We start from the raw sequence: 16,908 nt of genomic DNA on the forward strand, positions 1-16,908 counted from the left end.
GCTCGACCATGGAAACCCATTTCATAAAGCTCCTGACAAACACTGCTTGTGCCGACGTTGCTTCCACAGGCAGTTTGGAACTCTGTAGATTTTTACGCTCTGTGCTTCAGCACTCGGTGGTCTCGGTCTGTGAGTTTGTGTGGCCTACCACTGAGCCGTAGTTGCTTCTAGACGTTTCCACTTCACTATAACAGTAGTCTTGCCACACAAACTCACACAAAATGCCCTGGTCAACTTAGCTCTAGCAGGGCGGAAATTTGACAAACTGACTTGTTGGAAAAGTGGTATCCTATGACGGTACCATATTGAAAGTCACTGAGCTCTTCAGTAAGGCCGCTCTTCAGTAAGGCCATTCTACTGGTAATGTTTGTCTATGGAGATTGCATGGCTGTGTGTTTGATTTTTACACCTGTCAGCAATGGATGTGGCTGAAATAGCCGAATCCACTAACTTGAAGGGGTGTCCACATACTTTTGTATATATAGTGTACTTCAGTCTGAGACTGCCATCGTTGAAGTCATTTGTGGTGACGTCAAAACGAGGTGTGTTGTACAAAAGAAAGTTATCAGCGATTGGATCATCTCTAATCAAATCACATTTTATTGGTCACATACACGTGAATAGCAGATCTTATTGCGGGTGTAGCGAAATGCTTGTGCTTCTAGCTCCGACAGTGCAGTAATATCTAACAAGTAATATCTAACAAATTACACAACATATACCCAATACACCCACATCTAAGTAAGAATGAATTAAGACTATATACATATATGGACGAGCGATGTCAGAGCGGAACGGACTAAGATACAGTAGAATAGTATAGAAAACAGTATATACATATGAGATGAGTAATGTAAGGTATGTAAACATTAAGTGAATGAGATACCGTAGAATAGTATAGGAAACAGTTCAACTGTATATACAGTTGAAGTCGGAAGTTTACATACACCTTAGCCAAATACATTTAAACTCAGTTTTTTACAATTCCTGACATTTAATCCTAGTAAAAATTCCCTGTCTTAGGTCAGTTAGGATCATCACTTTATTTTAAGAACGTGAAATGTCAGAATAATAGTAGAGAGAATGATTTATTTCAGCTTTTATTTATTTTATCACATTCCCAGTGGGTCAGAAGTTTACATACACTAGTATTTGGTAGCATTGCCTTTAAATTGTTTAACTTGGGTCAAACGTTTTGGGTGATCTTCCACAAGCTTCCCACAATAAGTCGGGTGAATTTTGGCCCATTCCTCCTGACTTGGCTGGTGTAACTGAGTCAGGTTTGTAGGTCTCCTTGCTCGCACACGCTTTTTCAGTTCTGCCCACAGATTTACTATGGGATTGAGGTCAGGGCTTTGTGATGGCCACTCCAAAACCTTGAATTTGTTGTCCTTAAGCCATTTTTCCACAACTTTGGAAGTATGCTTGGGGTCATTGTCCATTTGGAAGACCCATTTGTGACCAAGCTTTAACTTCCTGATTGATGTCTTGAGACTTTGCTTCAATATATCCACATAATTTTCCTACCTCATGATGCCATCTATTTTGTGAAGTGCACCAGACCCTCCTGCAGCAAAGCACCCCCACAACATGCTGCCACCCCCGTGCTTTACGGTTGGGATGGTGTTCTTGGGCTTGCAAGCCTCCTCCTTTTTCCTCCAAACATAACAATGGTCATTATGGCCAAACAGTTCTATTTTTGTTTCATCAGACTGTCCAAAAAGTATGATCTGTGCAGTTGCAAACTGTAGTCTGGATTCTTCATGGCGGTTTTGGAGCAGTGGCTTCTTCCATGCTGAGCGGCCTTTCAGGTTATGTCGATATAGGACTCGTTTTACTTTAAACTTATTTCGCCTCCTAAGGTTAAAGAGGCTCTGTTGTGCCTTTACCATGCTGTCTGTGTGGGTGGTCCATCTCAGTTTGTCAGTGATGTGTACGCCAAGTAACTTGAAGCTTTCCACCTTCTCCACTGCAGTCCCGTCAATGTAGATAATGGGGTGCACTCTCTGCTTTTTCTTGAAGTCCACGATCATCACCTTTGTTTTGTTGACGTTGAGTGAGAGGTTGTTTTCCAGGCACCACACTCCCAGAGCCCTCGCCACCTCCCTGTAGGCTGTCAGGTCATCATTGGTAATCAAGCCTACTACTATTGTGTTATCTGCAAACTTGATGATTGAGTTTGAGGCATGCTTGGCCACGCAGTCATAGGTGAACAGGGAGTACAGGAGGTGGCTGAGCACGCACCCTTGTGGGGCCCCAGTGTAGAGGATCAGTGGAGTGGAGGTGGTTTCCTACCTTCACCACCTGGGGGAGGCGAGTCAGGAAGCCCAGTACCCAGTTGCAAAGGGTGGGGTTCAGACCCAGGGCCTCAAGCTTAATGATGAGCTTGGAGGGCACTATGGTATTGAATGTCAATAAACAGCATTCTTACATAGGTATTCTTCTTGTCCAGATGGGATAGGGAAGTGTGCAGAGTGATGGCGTTTGCATCGTCTGTGCATCTATTGGGGCAATAATCAAATTGAAGTGGGTCTAGGTTGGCAGGTAAGGTTGTCTCTCAAAGCACTTCATGGTGACAGAGGTTAGTGGTATGGGGCAATAGTCATGTGTTCAGTTACCTTTGCCTTCTTGGGTACAGGAACAATGGTGGCCGTCTTGAAGCATGTGATGACAGCAGACTGGGATAGGGAGAGATTGAACATGCCTGTAAACACACCAGCCAGCTGGTCTGCGCATGCTCTGAGGACACTGCTAGGGATGCCGTCTGGTCCGGCAGCCTTGCTAGGGTTAACGCGCTTAAATATCTTACTCACGTCGGCCACGGAGAAGGAGAGCCCACAGTCCTTTGTAGCTGGCCGCGTTGGTGGCACTGTTATCCTCAAAGCGTGCCAAGAATGTGTTTAGCCTGTCCGGAAGCAAGACGTCGGTCTCGGCGACGTGGCTGGTTTTCCTTTTGTAGTCTGTGATTGTCTGTAGTCCCTGCCACATACGTCTGGCATCTGAGCCGTTGAATTGCGACTCCACTTTATCTCTATACTGACGTTTAGCTTTGTTTCTTCGCGTTGCGGAGTGAATAACTACACTGTTTATATTCTGCCATATTATCAGTTGCTTTGCCATGGTTAAATGCAGTGGTTTGCGCTTTCAGTTTTTCGCAAATGTTACCATCTATCCACGGTTTCTGGTTAGGGTTGGTTTTAATAGTCACAGAGGGTACTACATCTCCTATACCAATTTGATTATACACTTCCTTAGACACTCAGTCACTGTATCCATGTTTGATTCAAGATTATTTTCGCAAGCTACCTGGAACATATTCTAGTCCACGTGATCAAAACAATCCTGAAGCGTGGATTCTGATTGGTCAGACCAGCATTGAATAGTACAAAGCACGGGCACTTCCTGTTTGAGTTTCTGCCTATAGGACGGGAGGAGCAAGATGGAGTCGTGGTCAGATTTGCCGAAAGGAGGGCGGGGGAGGGCCTTGTAAGCATTCCGGAAGTTTGATTAGCAATGGTCAGGAGTCTTAGTAACACGAGTAGGACAATCGATATGTCCATAGAACTTCGGCAGCCTAGTCCTCAGATTTGCTTTGTTAAAATCCCCAGCTACAATAAATGCAGCCTCAGGATATGTGGTTTCTGGTTTGCATAAAGTCCAGTGAAGTTCTTTGAGGACAGTCAAGGTTTCTGGTTTCGGTGATATATAAACAGCCATGGCGATGACGGAGGAGAATTCTCTTGGGAGATAATATGGTCGGCATTTAATTGTGAGGTATTCTAGGTCGGGTGAACAAAAGCACTTGAGTTCCTGTATGTTCCTAGAACTACACCATGAGTCGTTAATCATGAAACACCCCCCTCCGCCCTTCTGCTTCCCGGAGAGATATATTTTCCTGTCTGCGCGATGTACTGAGAATCCTGCTAGCTTTACCGACTCCGACAGAGTATCCCGAGAGAGCCATGTTTCCGAGTATCAAAGCCAATGCCGAATTTTCAAAACACCACTTTACCCATGTGTGTTCTGACTCTGGCCCAGCCCATCGATATCTAATCTCAATCAGAACCATTGGAATGTGTTTGCGTTCTAGAAATCGTCGGGGAGGTAATCAGATCCAGACTCATTGCGGAGAATAAACTAACATCCGTGGGTGTGGCGTATTGTTTGGCCGAAGCAAGGAGTCTGGGTAGCCAGGCAAGTGTATGGCTGTTCTTGTGTCAACTTTACTCTGAAACTCCCCCAGTCACTCAACCATTCAGCATATTTACATACTGTATGAAAAGTGGTGTGGGCTGACTGATGTGGTCAAACAACATAAGGAACTATTACTAAGGCCCTGCACACTTTATCGTAAACACTGCCAGTGCCTGGATAAAGTATGATTAGGACTCTGTTTTCCTGGTTAACAACATCTCTCTTTTGAGAAATTGGTGTTGTGACACAATTCGTTGGTGTTATATTTAACTGCCTTAACCAGTAAGTTGTCCAAAACAAACTAGTTTCTAGTCATTCATTTACACCAGTAAGCCTGGCTCGAAGCCGCTCTCTCAGGTCTACAGGGAGGAAGATAAATTGATTCAGTAATGTCCAATGATTACCTGAGCCAGCCGAGGAGAGATGGGCTTGAGCTGACTAGAGCAAATACAATGCAGAGGCATTTCTCCTGAGTTGGCCACAGAGCTGGTGATGTAGTGTCTGTCGATACTTGCTTAGTGCTGCTGCCCGGTAGTGGGTCTGACAGGCCTAAAGCCATTGACCCCTGGGGCAGAGCTGTTCCTCTTCTCGAGTATATCTTCAGGGCGCTCTTTTTTTTATTAACAATAATAAATCAATACAAAGTTAAATGGGAAACATAAGTATTCAAAAAGAGTATACAAAGGACTGTTGGACTAGGGGGTACAATAACACATTACACAAGGACCTTAACATGCTGACCACACTGCTTGACCGTGTCAACAGGAGTCTGCGTAGCCAGGAGCTAAAATATAACATGGTTGATTTATGACGCTTGATGTGCTGCAAGTCTCGCCTCACCTCATTGGTTTTTAGGAGCATATATCCATGTGGGTGATTGAAAGATGAACTGAGGTCCACACTCCAGTCTAGTCGGTAGTGGTAATGCACCTTGAAGTTAGTTGCCAACCGCCATGTAAAGTCCGAAGAAGAAGAAGCCTGAACGAGGAGATACTAGAAACAAACTCGGTTTACCCTTTTATCTGTGGATTAATTGTTGGAGTAGAGGACCTTGTAGAGTAGAGGACCTTGTAGAGTAGAGGACCTTGTCGAGTAGAGGGCCTTGTCGAGTAGAGGGCCTTGTCGAGTAGAGGGCCTTGTCGAGTAGAGGGCCTTGTCGAGTAGAGGGCCTTGTCGAGTAGAGGGCCTTGTCGAGTAGAGGGCCTTGTCGAGTAGAGGGCCTTGTCGAGTAGAGGGCCTTGTCGAGTAGAGGGCCTTGTCGAGTAGAGGGCCTTGTCGAGTAGAGGGCCTTGTCGAGTAGAGGGCCTTGTCGAGTAGAGGGCCTTGTCGAGTAGAGGACCTTGTCGAGTAGAGGACCTTGTCGAGTAGAGGACCTTGTCGAGTAGAGGACCTTGTCGAGTAGAGGACCTTGTCGAGTAGAGGACCTTGTCGAGTAGAGGACCTTGTCGAGTAGAGGACCTTGTCGAGTAGAGGACCTTGTCGAGTAGAGGACCTTGTCGAGTAGAGGACCTTGTGCATTTAAGGTAAAATAACAACCCAATGTTTATATCCCAGGACAAAGTAGCTAGCAACAGCAAGTTAGCTAGCTAAATTGCCATAAATGTTTAATGCTTTTCGACTGGTCCCCAAATTATTATAGTTGGTTCAGAGTTTGTTTTGATATTTCAACCTGCGTGTCCTGATCGCATCTGGTGTGGATGGACAAAATCAACATGCGCGCGATGGCGGACGCAGCGGTCTGGTCAGCATGTAAGGGATATACACAGATTTCTTTTGTAAATATACATTTGTGAATATGAATTTTGTCCAAAATAATAATACAATGAATTCCCATGAGGTCACAATGTAAACGCTCCGGAGAACATTGGCAGACATGGTCACTCAGACATGGTCACTCAGACATGGCACACAGTCACACACTCTCAGATGTACACAGTCACGCGTGCACACACACACACACACCAGTGCTAAGTGATTATTACTTATTATTTCGGTTCAATTATAAAAACATTATGGTTTTGATAATTTTTTTACATTAAATGGACTATGCATTATGTGGGTTGAATTCTGTAACACTGAATAAAACAATCAAAGTCCCATGATGGTAGTGACTGCCCATTTCTGCTTATCACTTATTAACCATCATTTATTCACATTAATTTAATGAAATCTTTCATTTGTTTTATGACTTTTATCATTCCAAGTCTTCATCTCTATAGAGCTGCTGCTTATGCGGTCTGACAAAATCACAATTTTAGTAGTTCTTCAAATTAAATAAGACATACTTTTATAAATACCAACTATCAATCACTTAGGTCATGTATTTTCAGGTAGAGCTACCTCACGCGTTCTTCTCTCATTTCTCTGTGTCTGCCCCACAGCGACCAGACAAATAGGCGCGCAATGGATTATGGTCATTGTAGTTAATTACCACGTTTTTTGCGCTAAACTATGTTGAATATTGTCCTGTTAGAAACTACAACCCTCTACTACATCGCACTGTTTGGGCTTGATCTGATGTGTCTCTAGAGAAACTGTGCATTGAGCTCACAGAAGGGGAAAAAACGAACTAAATGGAATTAAAATAATTGAACCAACGTCGGTCCATTAGTTGTTTAAAAAATCGAAAAATAACAGAAATGTTAGATAAACAAACACACACACAGAGGCATCTTCCCTGAGTGCAGGTAACGTTGTGAGCTGTGTGTTGTCTCCGCTAGTTTAAAGATGGACAGTGACGTTAACAGGAGGAGAGAGCACCTGCAGTCAGTACAGCACACCGGACAGGCACATCGGCAACCCTCACTACCATTCACCATCTCTGCCTAGACTTCACATCAACCTTCACTACCATTCACCATCTCTGCCTAGACTTCACATCAACCTTCACTACCATTCACCATCTCTGCCTAGACTTCACATCAACCCTCACTACCATTCACCATCTCTGCCTAGACTTCACATCAACCCTCACTACCATTCACCATCTCTGCCTAGACTTCACATCAACCTTCACTACCATTCACCATCTCTGCCTAGACTTCACATCAACCTTCACTACCATTCACCATCTCTGCCTAGACTTCACATCAACCTTCACTACCATTCACCATCTCTGCCTAGACTTCACATCAACCTTCACTACCATTCACCATCTCTGCCTAGACTTCACATCAACCTTCACTACCATTCACCATCTCTGCCTAGACTTCACATCAACCTTCACTACCATTCACCATCTCTGCCTAGACTTCACATCAACCTTCACTACCATTCACCATCTCTGCCTAGACTTCACATCAACCTTCACTACCATTCATCATCTCTGCCTAGACTTCACATCAACCCTCACTACCATTCACCATCTCTGCCTAGACTTCACATCAACCTTCACTACCATTCACCATCTCTGCCTAGACTTCACATCAACCCTCACTACCATTCATCATCTCTGCCTAGACTTCACATCAACCCTCACTACCATTCACCATCTCTGCCTAGACTTCACATCAACCCTCACTACCATTCACCATCTCTGCCTAGACTTCACATCAACCCTCACTACCATTCACCATCTCTGCCTAGACTTCACATCAACCCTCACTACCATTCACCATCTCTGCCTAGACTTCACATCAACCCTCACTACCATTCACCATCTCTGCCTAGACTTCACATCAACCCTCACTACCATTCATCATCTCTGCCTAGACTTCACATCAACCTTCACTACCATTCACCATCTCTGCCTAGACTTCACATCAACCTTCACTACCATTCACCATCTCTGCCTAGACTTCACATCAACCTTCACTACCATTCACCATCTCTGCCTAGACTTCACATCAACCTTCAACAGCCATTCACTTTCTGTCAAGTTCCCTGATCTGAATCCCAAACAACCAATCAGCACTGCCTAGACCTCACCACAGCCTTTAACAGCCAATCTTTCTCAGTCTCCCTGGCCTCTCCAAACTGGTCCCTCATGGTCTTTATAGCCACGTCTCTGTGGTCTACCGCAATGTATCACGCTCACTTTCTCCATATATACCCTATCTGTACCTCAATGTAGCCCAGTACAGCAATAAATCACCTTATCCTTAGCCCTTCATATTACACCACATCCATATAGTCCACCACAACCAATCACTGTCTCCCTCTAGTCTCCACAGTATCTCTCTAAAGACCATTCTCTTTTCTTCTTCCTTTGACCTCATCTCTCGCTCATATCACACATAAAAATCTGCTCTGATGAAGCTTCTACCCGTTTCCAATAGGAACATCTACATGTTGAGCTATATGTAGCCCTTGATATGTTAAGCTGACTTTGAGCTTTTAATGTGAATTCAAAATGTCATTGTTGTATTACATTGTAAGACACACACACAGTGCATGTGAACAGCCGACCGCCAAGTCAGGAGAGCGAGCAGCCTTGGCCCCTGTCATCCCTCCAACCGTCGATCAGTACTCGTTTAATTTCTCTCTGTTCTCTCATTTCTCTCATTCATCCCTCGTTCTGTCCGTCCTGACCCCTGCCTATTAGATTAGATGGGCTGGGCGCTGCAATATGTGCTGTAGTGTACCCCAGGGCTGTCTGGTGTTAATCCACATGGTTCTGTCCTCCCCTCTCGCCGGGCTTTGTTGTTACAGCGCCCATTACCAAACCATGTCAGTGCTCCAGCACAACGCTCAGACACACAGAGAGAGAGAAAGAGAGACACTCACACAGTCGCACATACACACATGACTACACACACAGTGCCAATCAGGCTTCCTAAATGCCCCTCCACCTCCCATCCCTAGCATAGTACCCCCTACCCCACCGCTCCAGCAGACAGACAGACAGTTGGTCTGTTCATCTTTGCCTTGCACTGGATCTGGCCTGCTTTCAATTTGGAGCTTTGTTTGCTTTTGAATTCTAGTCTCCTGTCAACAGACTGAAACTATGTCTGGCTTCCACAGATGCCCTACCCCCACCGTTTGTGTGTGTGTCGCGCTCTGATCGTAATTATCTTGAGTGACAGCACCTGTAATGACAGCAGCTGTATCACTGACCCTGATTACTGCTCTCATTACGCTGATGACTGCTGCTATGAGACACACACAGCGTGGTAACCTGCCCAGAGGGGTGTGCAATAGAAAATCAGGAATGGTTTGTGTAGCTTCAAGCTAATTTCTCTTTTCCGCCATCTCTAATAGCTTATTCTCCCCCTCCTCCCCCTCTCTCCTGGTAGTGAGGCCGTCCAAGCCCAGATGCTCTGCCGACGGCCTCACCCTGGAGGGTATGGATGTGGTCCTGAGGTGTACGTCTAGTGAGGGGACCAACCCCCTGCAGTACACCTGGGAGAAGACCAGCGACAACAAACTGCTGCCTGCCTCCGCCGTGCTAGGTAAGACACATAATATTTATGGAAGCCAGGTTTCACCATCCCCAGATGGAGCAGATGCTTTCAAACAGAATGGTTATTCACTGCCAAATGGACAGAAAGGCCTCTGAAAAGTTTTGGCTTCCTGAACGTGCCGCTGTCAACCCCTCCCCCTCTGTCTGTAGACCCTGTGGGAGGCACCATGAATGTAAGGAACGCGTCCACCAGCTCCTCAGGAACCTACCGCTGCACAGCTAAGAACCACGTGGGCATGGAGGAGTGTATTCTACAGCTTGGCATCACTCCTCGTGAGTCCCTCAACGCCCCCTGATTCACCTTTATCTGGTCTTAATTGAAGATTAGAATTATTTGATTATTTTAATCGGGTGGGCATTTGTGCTGAGACCTGTATGGCTGTATAGAGTCAAAATGGTGGGATTGTGTAGGATGAGTGTTTTTAATGATTTTCTCTGTGGTCTAGCCCCCAACACTGCTGGTATCATAGCTGGAGCCATCATTGCTGTTCTGCTGGCCCTCATCATCATCGCCATCATCCTCTTCTGCTGCTGCCGCGCCCGCAACAGGAAGAAGTACGAGAAGGAGATCTCCTACGAGATCAGGTACGGGCAATGCATTATTACACCATCAACACTGTGTAGGATCCCCCAAATACACTTTCATTGTACAGACACTGGTACATACTGCATCAAACTGATATAGCAGTGTAGTATGTATTCTCTAACTATCTGTACGTGGGTTATTTGGCTGCTACAGCCTGAGATAAAGCAACGAAAACTGTGCCAGTAGGTATGTGTCAGTGTTGAACGTCCAACGTTCTCTGGCCCCAGCTCCTCCCGGCCCAGTCTCCCTCTCTCTCTCACACACACGGGAAAAAGGTTGTCGCCCCATCAGCGTTCTCTTTTTTTCCCCTTCCTAAAATAAACGGCTTTGGTAATCAGTTTTGGGAGTTTTGTTTGTTCTGTGGATCCTGTATGTCCTGCCCAGCCCCCCTGGACACAGTATTCCATCCAGAAAGCACAGGGGCTCCCTCCCTCTTTCTCTGTTTCTGGGTCTGCTAGCTTCAGCCTGGACACTGTCTGGCTATCTGCCTGGCAACTCAAAAAATATTAGCCCAATGAGCACTGTGTCTGGGTACCCAGCCCTGACACACACACACACACACACACACACACACACACACACACACACACACACACACACACGGAGGCACGCATACAGACAGGAATGCACACTTGCACACACAGACAAACACTTGTGCGCATACACACACCATGCATGCACAAACACACACACATGTTTACTAACATATTCAAAGCCAAGGGCCCCTCAGGCTTTAATGGATTATTGCTGGTTATTCGTTTTTAATTGTGTTGCTCTGGGAGCTGAAGGGGGTTGGTCAGAATGAAGGTTGCTCTGTTACCACTGCTGAGAATCCTCATTCTTACTGTAGCTGACCAGAGCTGGCACAGTTCGAACTACATTCCATCCCCACTAGCTATCATCGCTGTCTGTTTCTGTCTTATTCACCCTCTCTGTCTGTCTGTCCCCTCCCCTCTGTCTGTTTCTGTCTTATTCACCCTCTCTGTCTGTCTGTCCCCTCCACTCTGTCTGTTTCTGTCTTATTCACCCTCTCGGTCTGTCTGTCCCCTCCCCTCTGTCTGTTTCTGTCTTATTCACCCTCTCTGTCTGTCTGTCCCCTCCACTCTGTCTGTTTCTGTCTTATTCACCCTCTCGGTCTGTCTGTCCCCTCCCCTCTGTCTGTTTCTGTCTTATTCACCCTCTCTGTCTGTCTGTCCCCTCCCCTCTGTCTGTTTCTGTCTTATTCACCCTCTCTGTCTGTCTGTCCCCTCCACTCTGTCTGTTTCTGTCTTATTCACCCTCTCTGTCTGTCTGTCCCCTCCCCTCTGTCTGTTTCTGTCTTATTCACCCTCTCTGTCTGTCTGTCTGTCCCCTCCCCTCTGTCTGTTTCTGTCTTTTTCACCCTCTCTGTCTGTCTGTCCCCTCCCCTCTGTCTGTTTCTGTCTTATTCACCCTCTCGGTCTGTCTGTCCCCTCCCCTCTGTCTGTTTCTGTCTTATTCACCCTCTCGGTCTGTCTGTCCCCTCTCCTCTGTCTGTTTCTGTCTTTTTCACCCTCTCTGTCTGTCTGTCCCCTCCCCTCTGTCTGTTTCTGTCTTATTCACCCTCTCTGTCTGTCTGTCCCCTCCCCTCTGTCTGTTTCTGTCTTTTTCACCCTCTCTGTCTGTCTGTCCCCTCCCCTCTGTCTGTTTCTGTCTTATTCACCCTCTCTGTCTGTCTGTCCCCTCCCCTCTGTCTGTTTCTGTCTTATTCACCCTCTCTGTCTGTCTGTCCCCTCCCCTCTGTCTGTTTCTGTCTTTTTCACCCTCTCTGTCTGTCTGTCCCCTCCCCTCTGTCTGTTTCTGTCTTATTCACCCTCTCTGTCTGTCTGTCCCCTCCCCTCTGTCTGTTTCTGTCTTATTCACCCTCTCTGTCTGTCTGTCCCCTCCCCTCTGTCTGTTTCTGTCTTTTTCACCCTCTCTGTCTGTCTGTCCCCTCCCCTCTGTCTGTTTCTGTCTTTTTCACCCTCTCTGTCTGTCTGTCCCCTCCCCTCTGTCTGTTTCTGTCTTATTCACCCTCTCTGTCTGTCTGTCCCCTCCCCTCTGTCTGTTTCTGTCTTATTCACCCTCTCTGTCTGTCTGTCCCCTCCCCTCTGTCTGTTTCTGTCTTTTTCACCCTCTCTGTCTGTCTGTCCCACACTCTCTCTGTGTTTCTATGTGTCTCTCCATTATCTTTATTGTTTATCTTTCACTTTCTTTCTCTCTGTCTGGACCCCTGGGGGAAATCCAAACCCAAGTGAATGTGAAAGGGAGTGAAAAAGCTTGTGTTTTTTTCCATAACCATCTCCACCCCCCTTCTCTCCTTCAGAGAGGACGTCCCCCCTCCGAAGAGCCGCGTGTCGACGGCCCGCTCTTTCACCAGCGTGGGCAGCCAGCGCTCCTCCCTGGGCTCCATGTCCCCCTCCAACCTGCACGAGTACGCCCTCAAGCCCCAGTACGACAAGATCCCCTCCGTGGAGGAGTATGACAGGCCCCCCAGCCACGCACCCCTGCCCCCACCCGTCGCCAGCAAGATGGCCGGCCCCAACCTCAGCCGCATGGGCGCCATCGCCGTCATGATCCCCGCCCAGAACAGGGACGGCTCCATTGTGTAGTGGAAAGAAACAGAAAGATGGAGGGAAAGACCGGGGGACACTAGACAGAGAGGTGGGGTGGCTGGGCTGGGGGACTGTGCTGGGCAGCCAGATTCTACCCTCTATCACTCACCACCAACTGGTACCCCCACTCTGCTCTGCTTTATGGAGGTCTGGGTGTGGTGTTGTACTGAGGAGAAAAGAGAAGCAGTATTGTACCATGTCATATCAGACCCACTATCAACTATTTACTGAAGACAAAAAACTGATGCTTTTATGAATTTTACTTCCTGAACTTTCTCACACATGACAAATATGAATTCTAGGCTGGGTACATTTTAATGGTCAATTCACACAGGTTGCTTTGTACATATGTTTTTTTTATCTAGCCGGCCCTGTCCATAGAGAGTTGTGTTCAGAGCGGACCAAGGTCTCTGATTGGCCTGTGTTGTGTGTGTGTACCATGTAGAGTATTACAGCTTTACGTGTATGTTTCTGGGGGTGGGACATGTACAGTTCTACTCTACTTTCTTTGGATGAAATACTCACGGAAGGATCAGACATGTTTGATCAATTCACTTCTGTAACACACAGCTTATCTCAAGAATAGGGGTTGCCGAGGGGATTTTAGAGTTCTGCTTTTCAAAATAATGATTTGTCAAGTAGTTACCTTTTTTAAAGATGTTCATTCCACTGGTTGGACTGTGGCTGATGTAATGGCCATGTTTGCCAGCCCTGAGAGAAATTAGGTCAGCTGGTTGTTATTTCGACAGTTGACCGTTTTGAGATGTCCAGCTTGGGCTGGAGGGGACGGATGGACAGGGTTGGGCTGGAGGGGACGGATGGACAGGGTTGGGCTGGAGGGGACGGATGGACAGGGTTGGGCTGGAGGGGACGGATGGACAGGGTTGGGCTGGAGGGGACGGATGGACAGGGTTGGGCTGGAGGGGACGGATGGACAGGGTTGGGCTGGAGGGGACGGATGGACAGGGTTGGGCTGGAGGGGACGGATGGACAGGGTTGGGCTGGAGGGGACGGATGGACAGGGTTGGGCTGGAGGGGACGGATGGACAGGGTTGGGCTGGAGGGGACGGATGGACAGGGTTGGGCTGGAGGGGACGGATGGACAGGGTTGGGCTGGAGGGGACGGATGGACAGGGTTGGGCTGGAGGGGACGGATGGACAGGGTTGGGCTGGAGGGGACGGATGGACAGGGTTGGGCTGGAGGGGACGGATGGACAGGGTTGGGCTGGAGGGGACGGATGGACAGGGTTGGGCTGGAGGGGACGGATGGACAGGGTTGGGCTGGAGGGGACGGATGGACAGGGTTGGGCTGGAGGGGACGGATGGACAGGGTTGGGCTGGAGGGGACGGATGGACAGGGTTGGGCTGGAGGGGACGGATGGACAGGGTTGGGCTGGAGGGGACGGATGGACAGGGTTGGCTAATGACACGGAAGGGGGAGTTGAAACCACCACATCTTGTGATTAGTGTATTGTTTCTTTGCCGGGTTCACAGCCCACCCCTCAAGTTCCTACAACAGGCAGTGTTTTGGAGAATAGGGAGGTGATGGGTGAGGGTCACTGAACAGTCATATTTGATTGTGTTTGACTGCCACCAGCCCAGGCCCCCAAACCCTCTGACCCCGCCAGTACACCCCTTCCCTATCCCCTACACTGTATGCTGTTATTAACCATCTCTGGTGTTAAACCATCAAACCCCTGAACAAAATGGTATATTTGTAACTGCACACTCAGGATTCAATAACTCGATGAAACAACTTTCTCAATGGTCATTATGAAGTCAAAAATGTTTAGTGGTTCATTCATGCACCTCTATTCATGAAGGATAAATGAAGGATGGAGTATGTACAGTATAGTAATTTACATGATATATGGAAGGAAGTGAGTGTTGAGGGGAAGAAGAAAATATTAGAATACTGAGTCACGGGTGTTAGGTTTAGGCTGCACTTACAGCACAGTAACTCTGTTTTCCAGGGTATCTATAATGCACCCATGCTCTCTCACTCTGTCTCACATACTCACAGCCCCCCAGTCAGTGCTTCTGCTCAGCCCAGATGGAGTGTTTCTGTGATTCACATCAGTATTCTTGTGCCTTGTCTCTACTGACTTGTATCACATACATACTGTTACAGCCACAGGCCCCTAGGTAGGTGTGCTCTATTCTTCTACCGTGATATGCGCCATACATGTATGTTTTGTAGCCAGCTGTCGTTGTATGATACATGACACAATAGTTGGCTACAGAACATGTAGTATGTCTGTAGTACTATACCCACATCGGGCATTGCAACTAGTCCACTTTTCATGGTTCTGGATCCTGTGTAAATCCACATCAACTGAGTGGAGGTTGGTTGCTTTACTTCCCCATCCGAAATAGATTATTTTCAATTACATTCGCTCTATATTTAAACATTAGCAATATAAAATAAAAATAACCAGTTGACTCACAGTTGTTACTTATTTTTTAGTTTTAAATGCATTATTTGGGGATTTTTTAATTTTTATTATGAAGGCTTTTGTTGTATGTGTAAATATACTGTAAAAGTTACACTATCTCTAGAACTAATCCCACCACACTTACTCTAATGCTCTGTATGTATGATGATGCTCTGCAGTGCTTTGCTTGGTTAATGTGTATCTAAAACATGATCGAAGGGTCTTATAAATAACAGTGGAGGGTGAAAGCCCACTAATGTTAATTCAGGTGGGCACCACTGGCATTCTACTGCAGCTATGTTTCAATATCCACATTAGCTTATTAATTATGATGAAGCAATAGCATACATTGTAAATAGTATACTAGTATGGTTAATGAAACGCACACAGACTCTGTGTGTATGAAATAGAAAGTAGTAGATTTGAGGTGGATGAAGTGGAGGTGAAGACCTCTCCTTGTTGTGGCCTTACGCCTCTCCTTGTTGTGGCAGGTGTAACCGCACACATGGGGACAGCAGGCACATCCGAGACAGGACGTGAAGTGAAACCCACCCCGTACATTACCCCAAAGTGGAAAACCTGTCAGCTCTCTGGAAGCCCAGGGGACTGTGTGTCTTTACTGTATGGATGTGTCCCCAATATAGTGTTTTAGTAGACCCCCAACTGCTGACAAACTACAGAGCCATTAGGGAGTTAGTCATGTTGTATAGTCCCTCTCAACTCAGAAAACAAATAAGTACTACTAACATGGTATTAACTGTAGCTTTTAAAACTAGTGTACTAATATTGTATGAAGATTTTTATTTGGTGGTTTGTTTGCACATTGTGTGATCATACCTGTTTTTATTTTTGTGTGTATTTTTTTGTGCTGTATTTTTAAATAATAAAGGACACAAAATGAAAGAAATAATATTATTTTGCCTTTCTATCCCATATCAGTAGCTGTTGACTTTGTCTGAAATCAAAGTGTTTTTCTCTCTGCAAGTATCAGCAGCCAGCCTGTCTATCCTCTGTGGCACGGCAGGCCCTCCTCCAGGCTTCCACACTGATTCACTTGAATCAGGCAGTGATTTTCACCATTAATGCCAGGTGAGGTTACTTTCTAACCACTTAATGATTATAATTAATCAATGAAGCACAAAGGCACGATGATCAGAACCCGCCCAGTGAAAATCCACAGCTCCGTTGAAACAGGCAGTACTAGAACATGACATATACTAGCATGATTCACACTATAGGGCCGAGCTTTACTGGGCTGGCCTGATTACACATCCACCAGAGTTGCTGGAAAGGACAATGTGAAAAGAAAAGAACCGAGCCAGCACAGTATGGTTGGGTTCAGCCCTGTAGTGTGAATCAGGAAACTACTCCAGGCCACTGCCCTGGTTTGACTTGAGGGAACAGGGGAGTAATGTCTTTCCTCTGTGTTTCACCCACTGATACTTGTCCTTTATCCTCGTGCTGCAGTGTAGCACTTCTCTCACAACACGTCATCACTGCCTCTGTAATGACTGAGGGAGAACTAAAGTCAACGTGTACCTAGGGCTCGAATCAATATGTATCGCTGAAGTTTGAGCCAACATATCCAACGTTTACCCTTGGCTGGTTTCAATTTTAGACAATTTCCTGCCTTAGCTAATGTTGTTGCTAATTAACTGCATGACGAGTCCCAGCTAATTA

At 46.5% G+C, this 16,908-nt stretch overlaps 1 protein-coding gene across 1 annotated transcript in view; it reads left to right on the top strand.

Moving 5' to 3' along the window:
• The window catches only part of LOC139537437 (coxsackievirus and adenovirus receptor homolog), a 108,471-nt gene extending 92,333 nt beyond the window's left edge, over nucleotides 1-16,138 (top strand). The window contains exons 4-7 of the mRNA XM_071338711.1: nucleotides 9,429-9,584; nucleotides 9,746-9,868; nucleotides 10,042-10,180; nucleotides 12,505-16,138. Coding sequence (XP_071194812.1) covers nucleotides 9,429-9,584; nucleotides 9,746-9,868; nucleotides 10,042-10,180; nucleotides 12,505-12,790 — 704 coding nt within the window. The 3' untranslated portion in view covers nucleotides 12,791-16,138. The remainder of the gene's footprint in view (nucleotides 1-9,428; nucleotides 9,585-9,745; nucleotides 9,869-10,041; nucleotides 10,181-12,504) is intronic.
• The last annotated feature ends 770 nt before the right edge of the window (nucleotides 16,139-16,908 follow it).

This window comes from Salvelinus alpinus, chromosome 13 (genome assembly GCF_045679555.1).
Source record: "Salvelinus alpinus chromosome 13, SLU_Salpinus.1, whole genome shotgun sequence".
Taxonomy (NCBI): domain Eukaryota; kingdom Metazoa; phylum Chordata; class Actinopteri; order Salmoniformes; family Salmonidae; genus Salvelinus; species Salvelinus alpinus.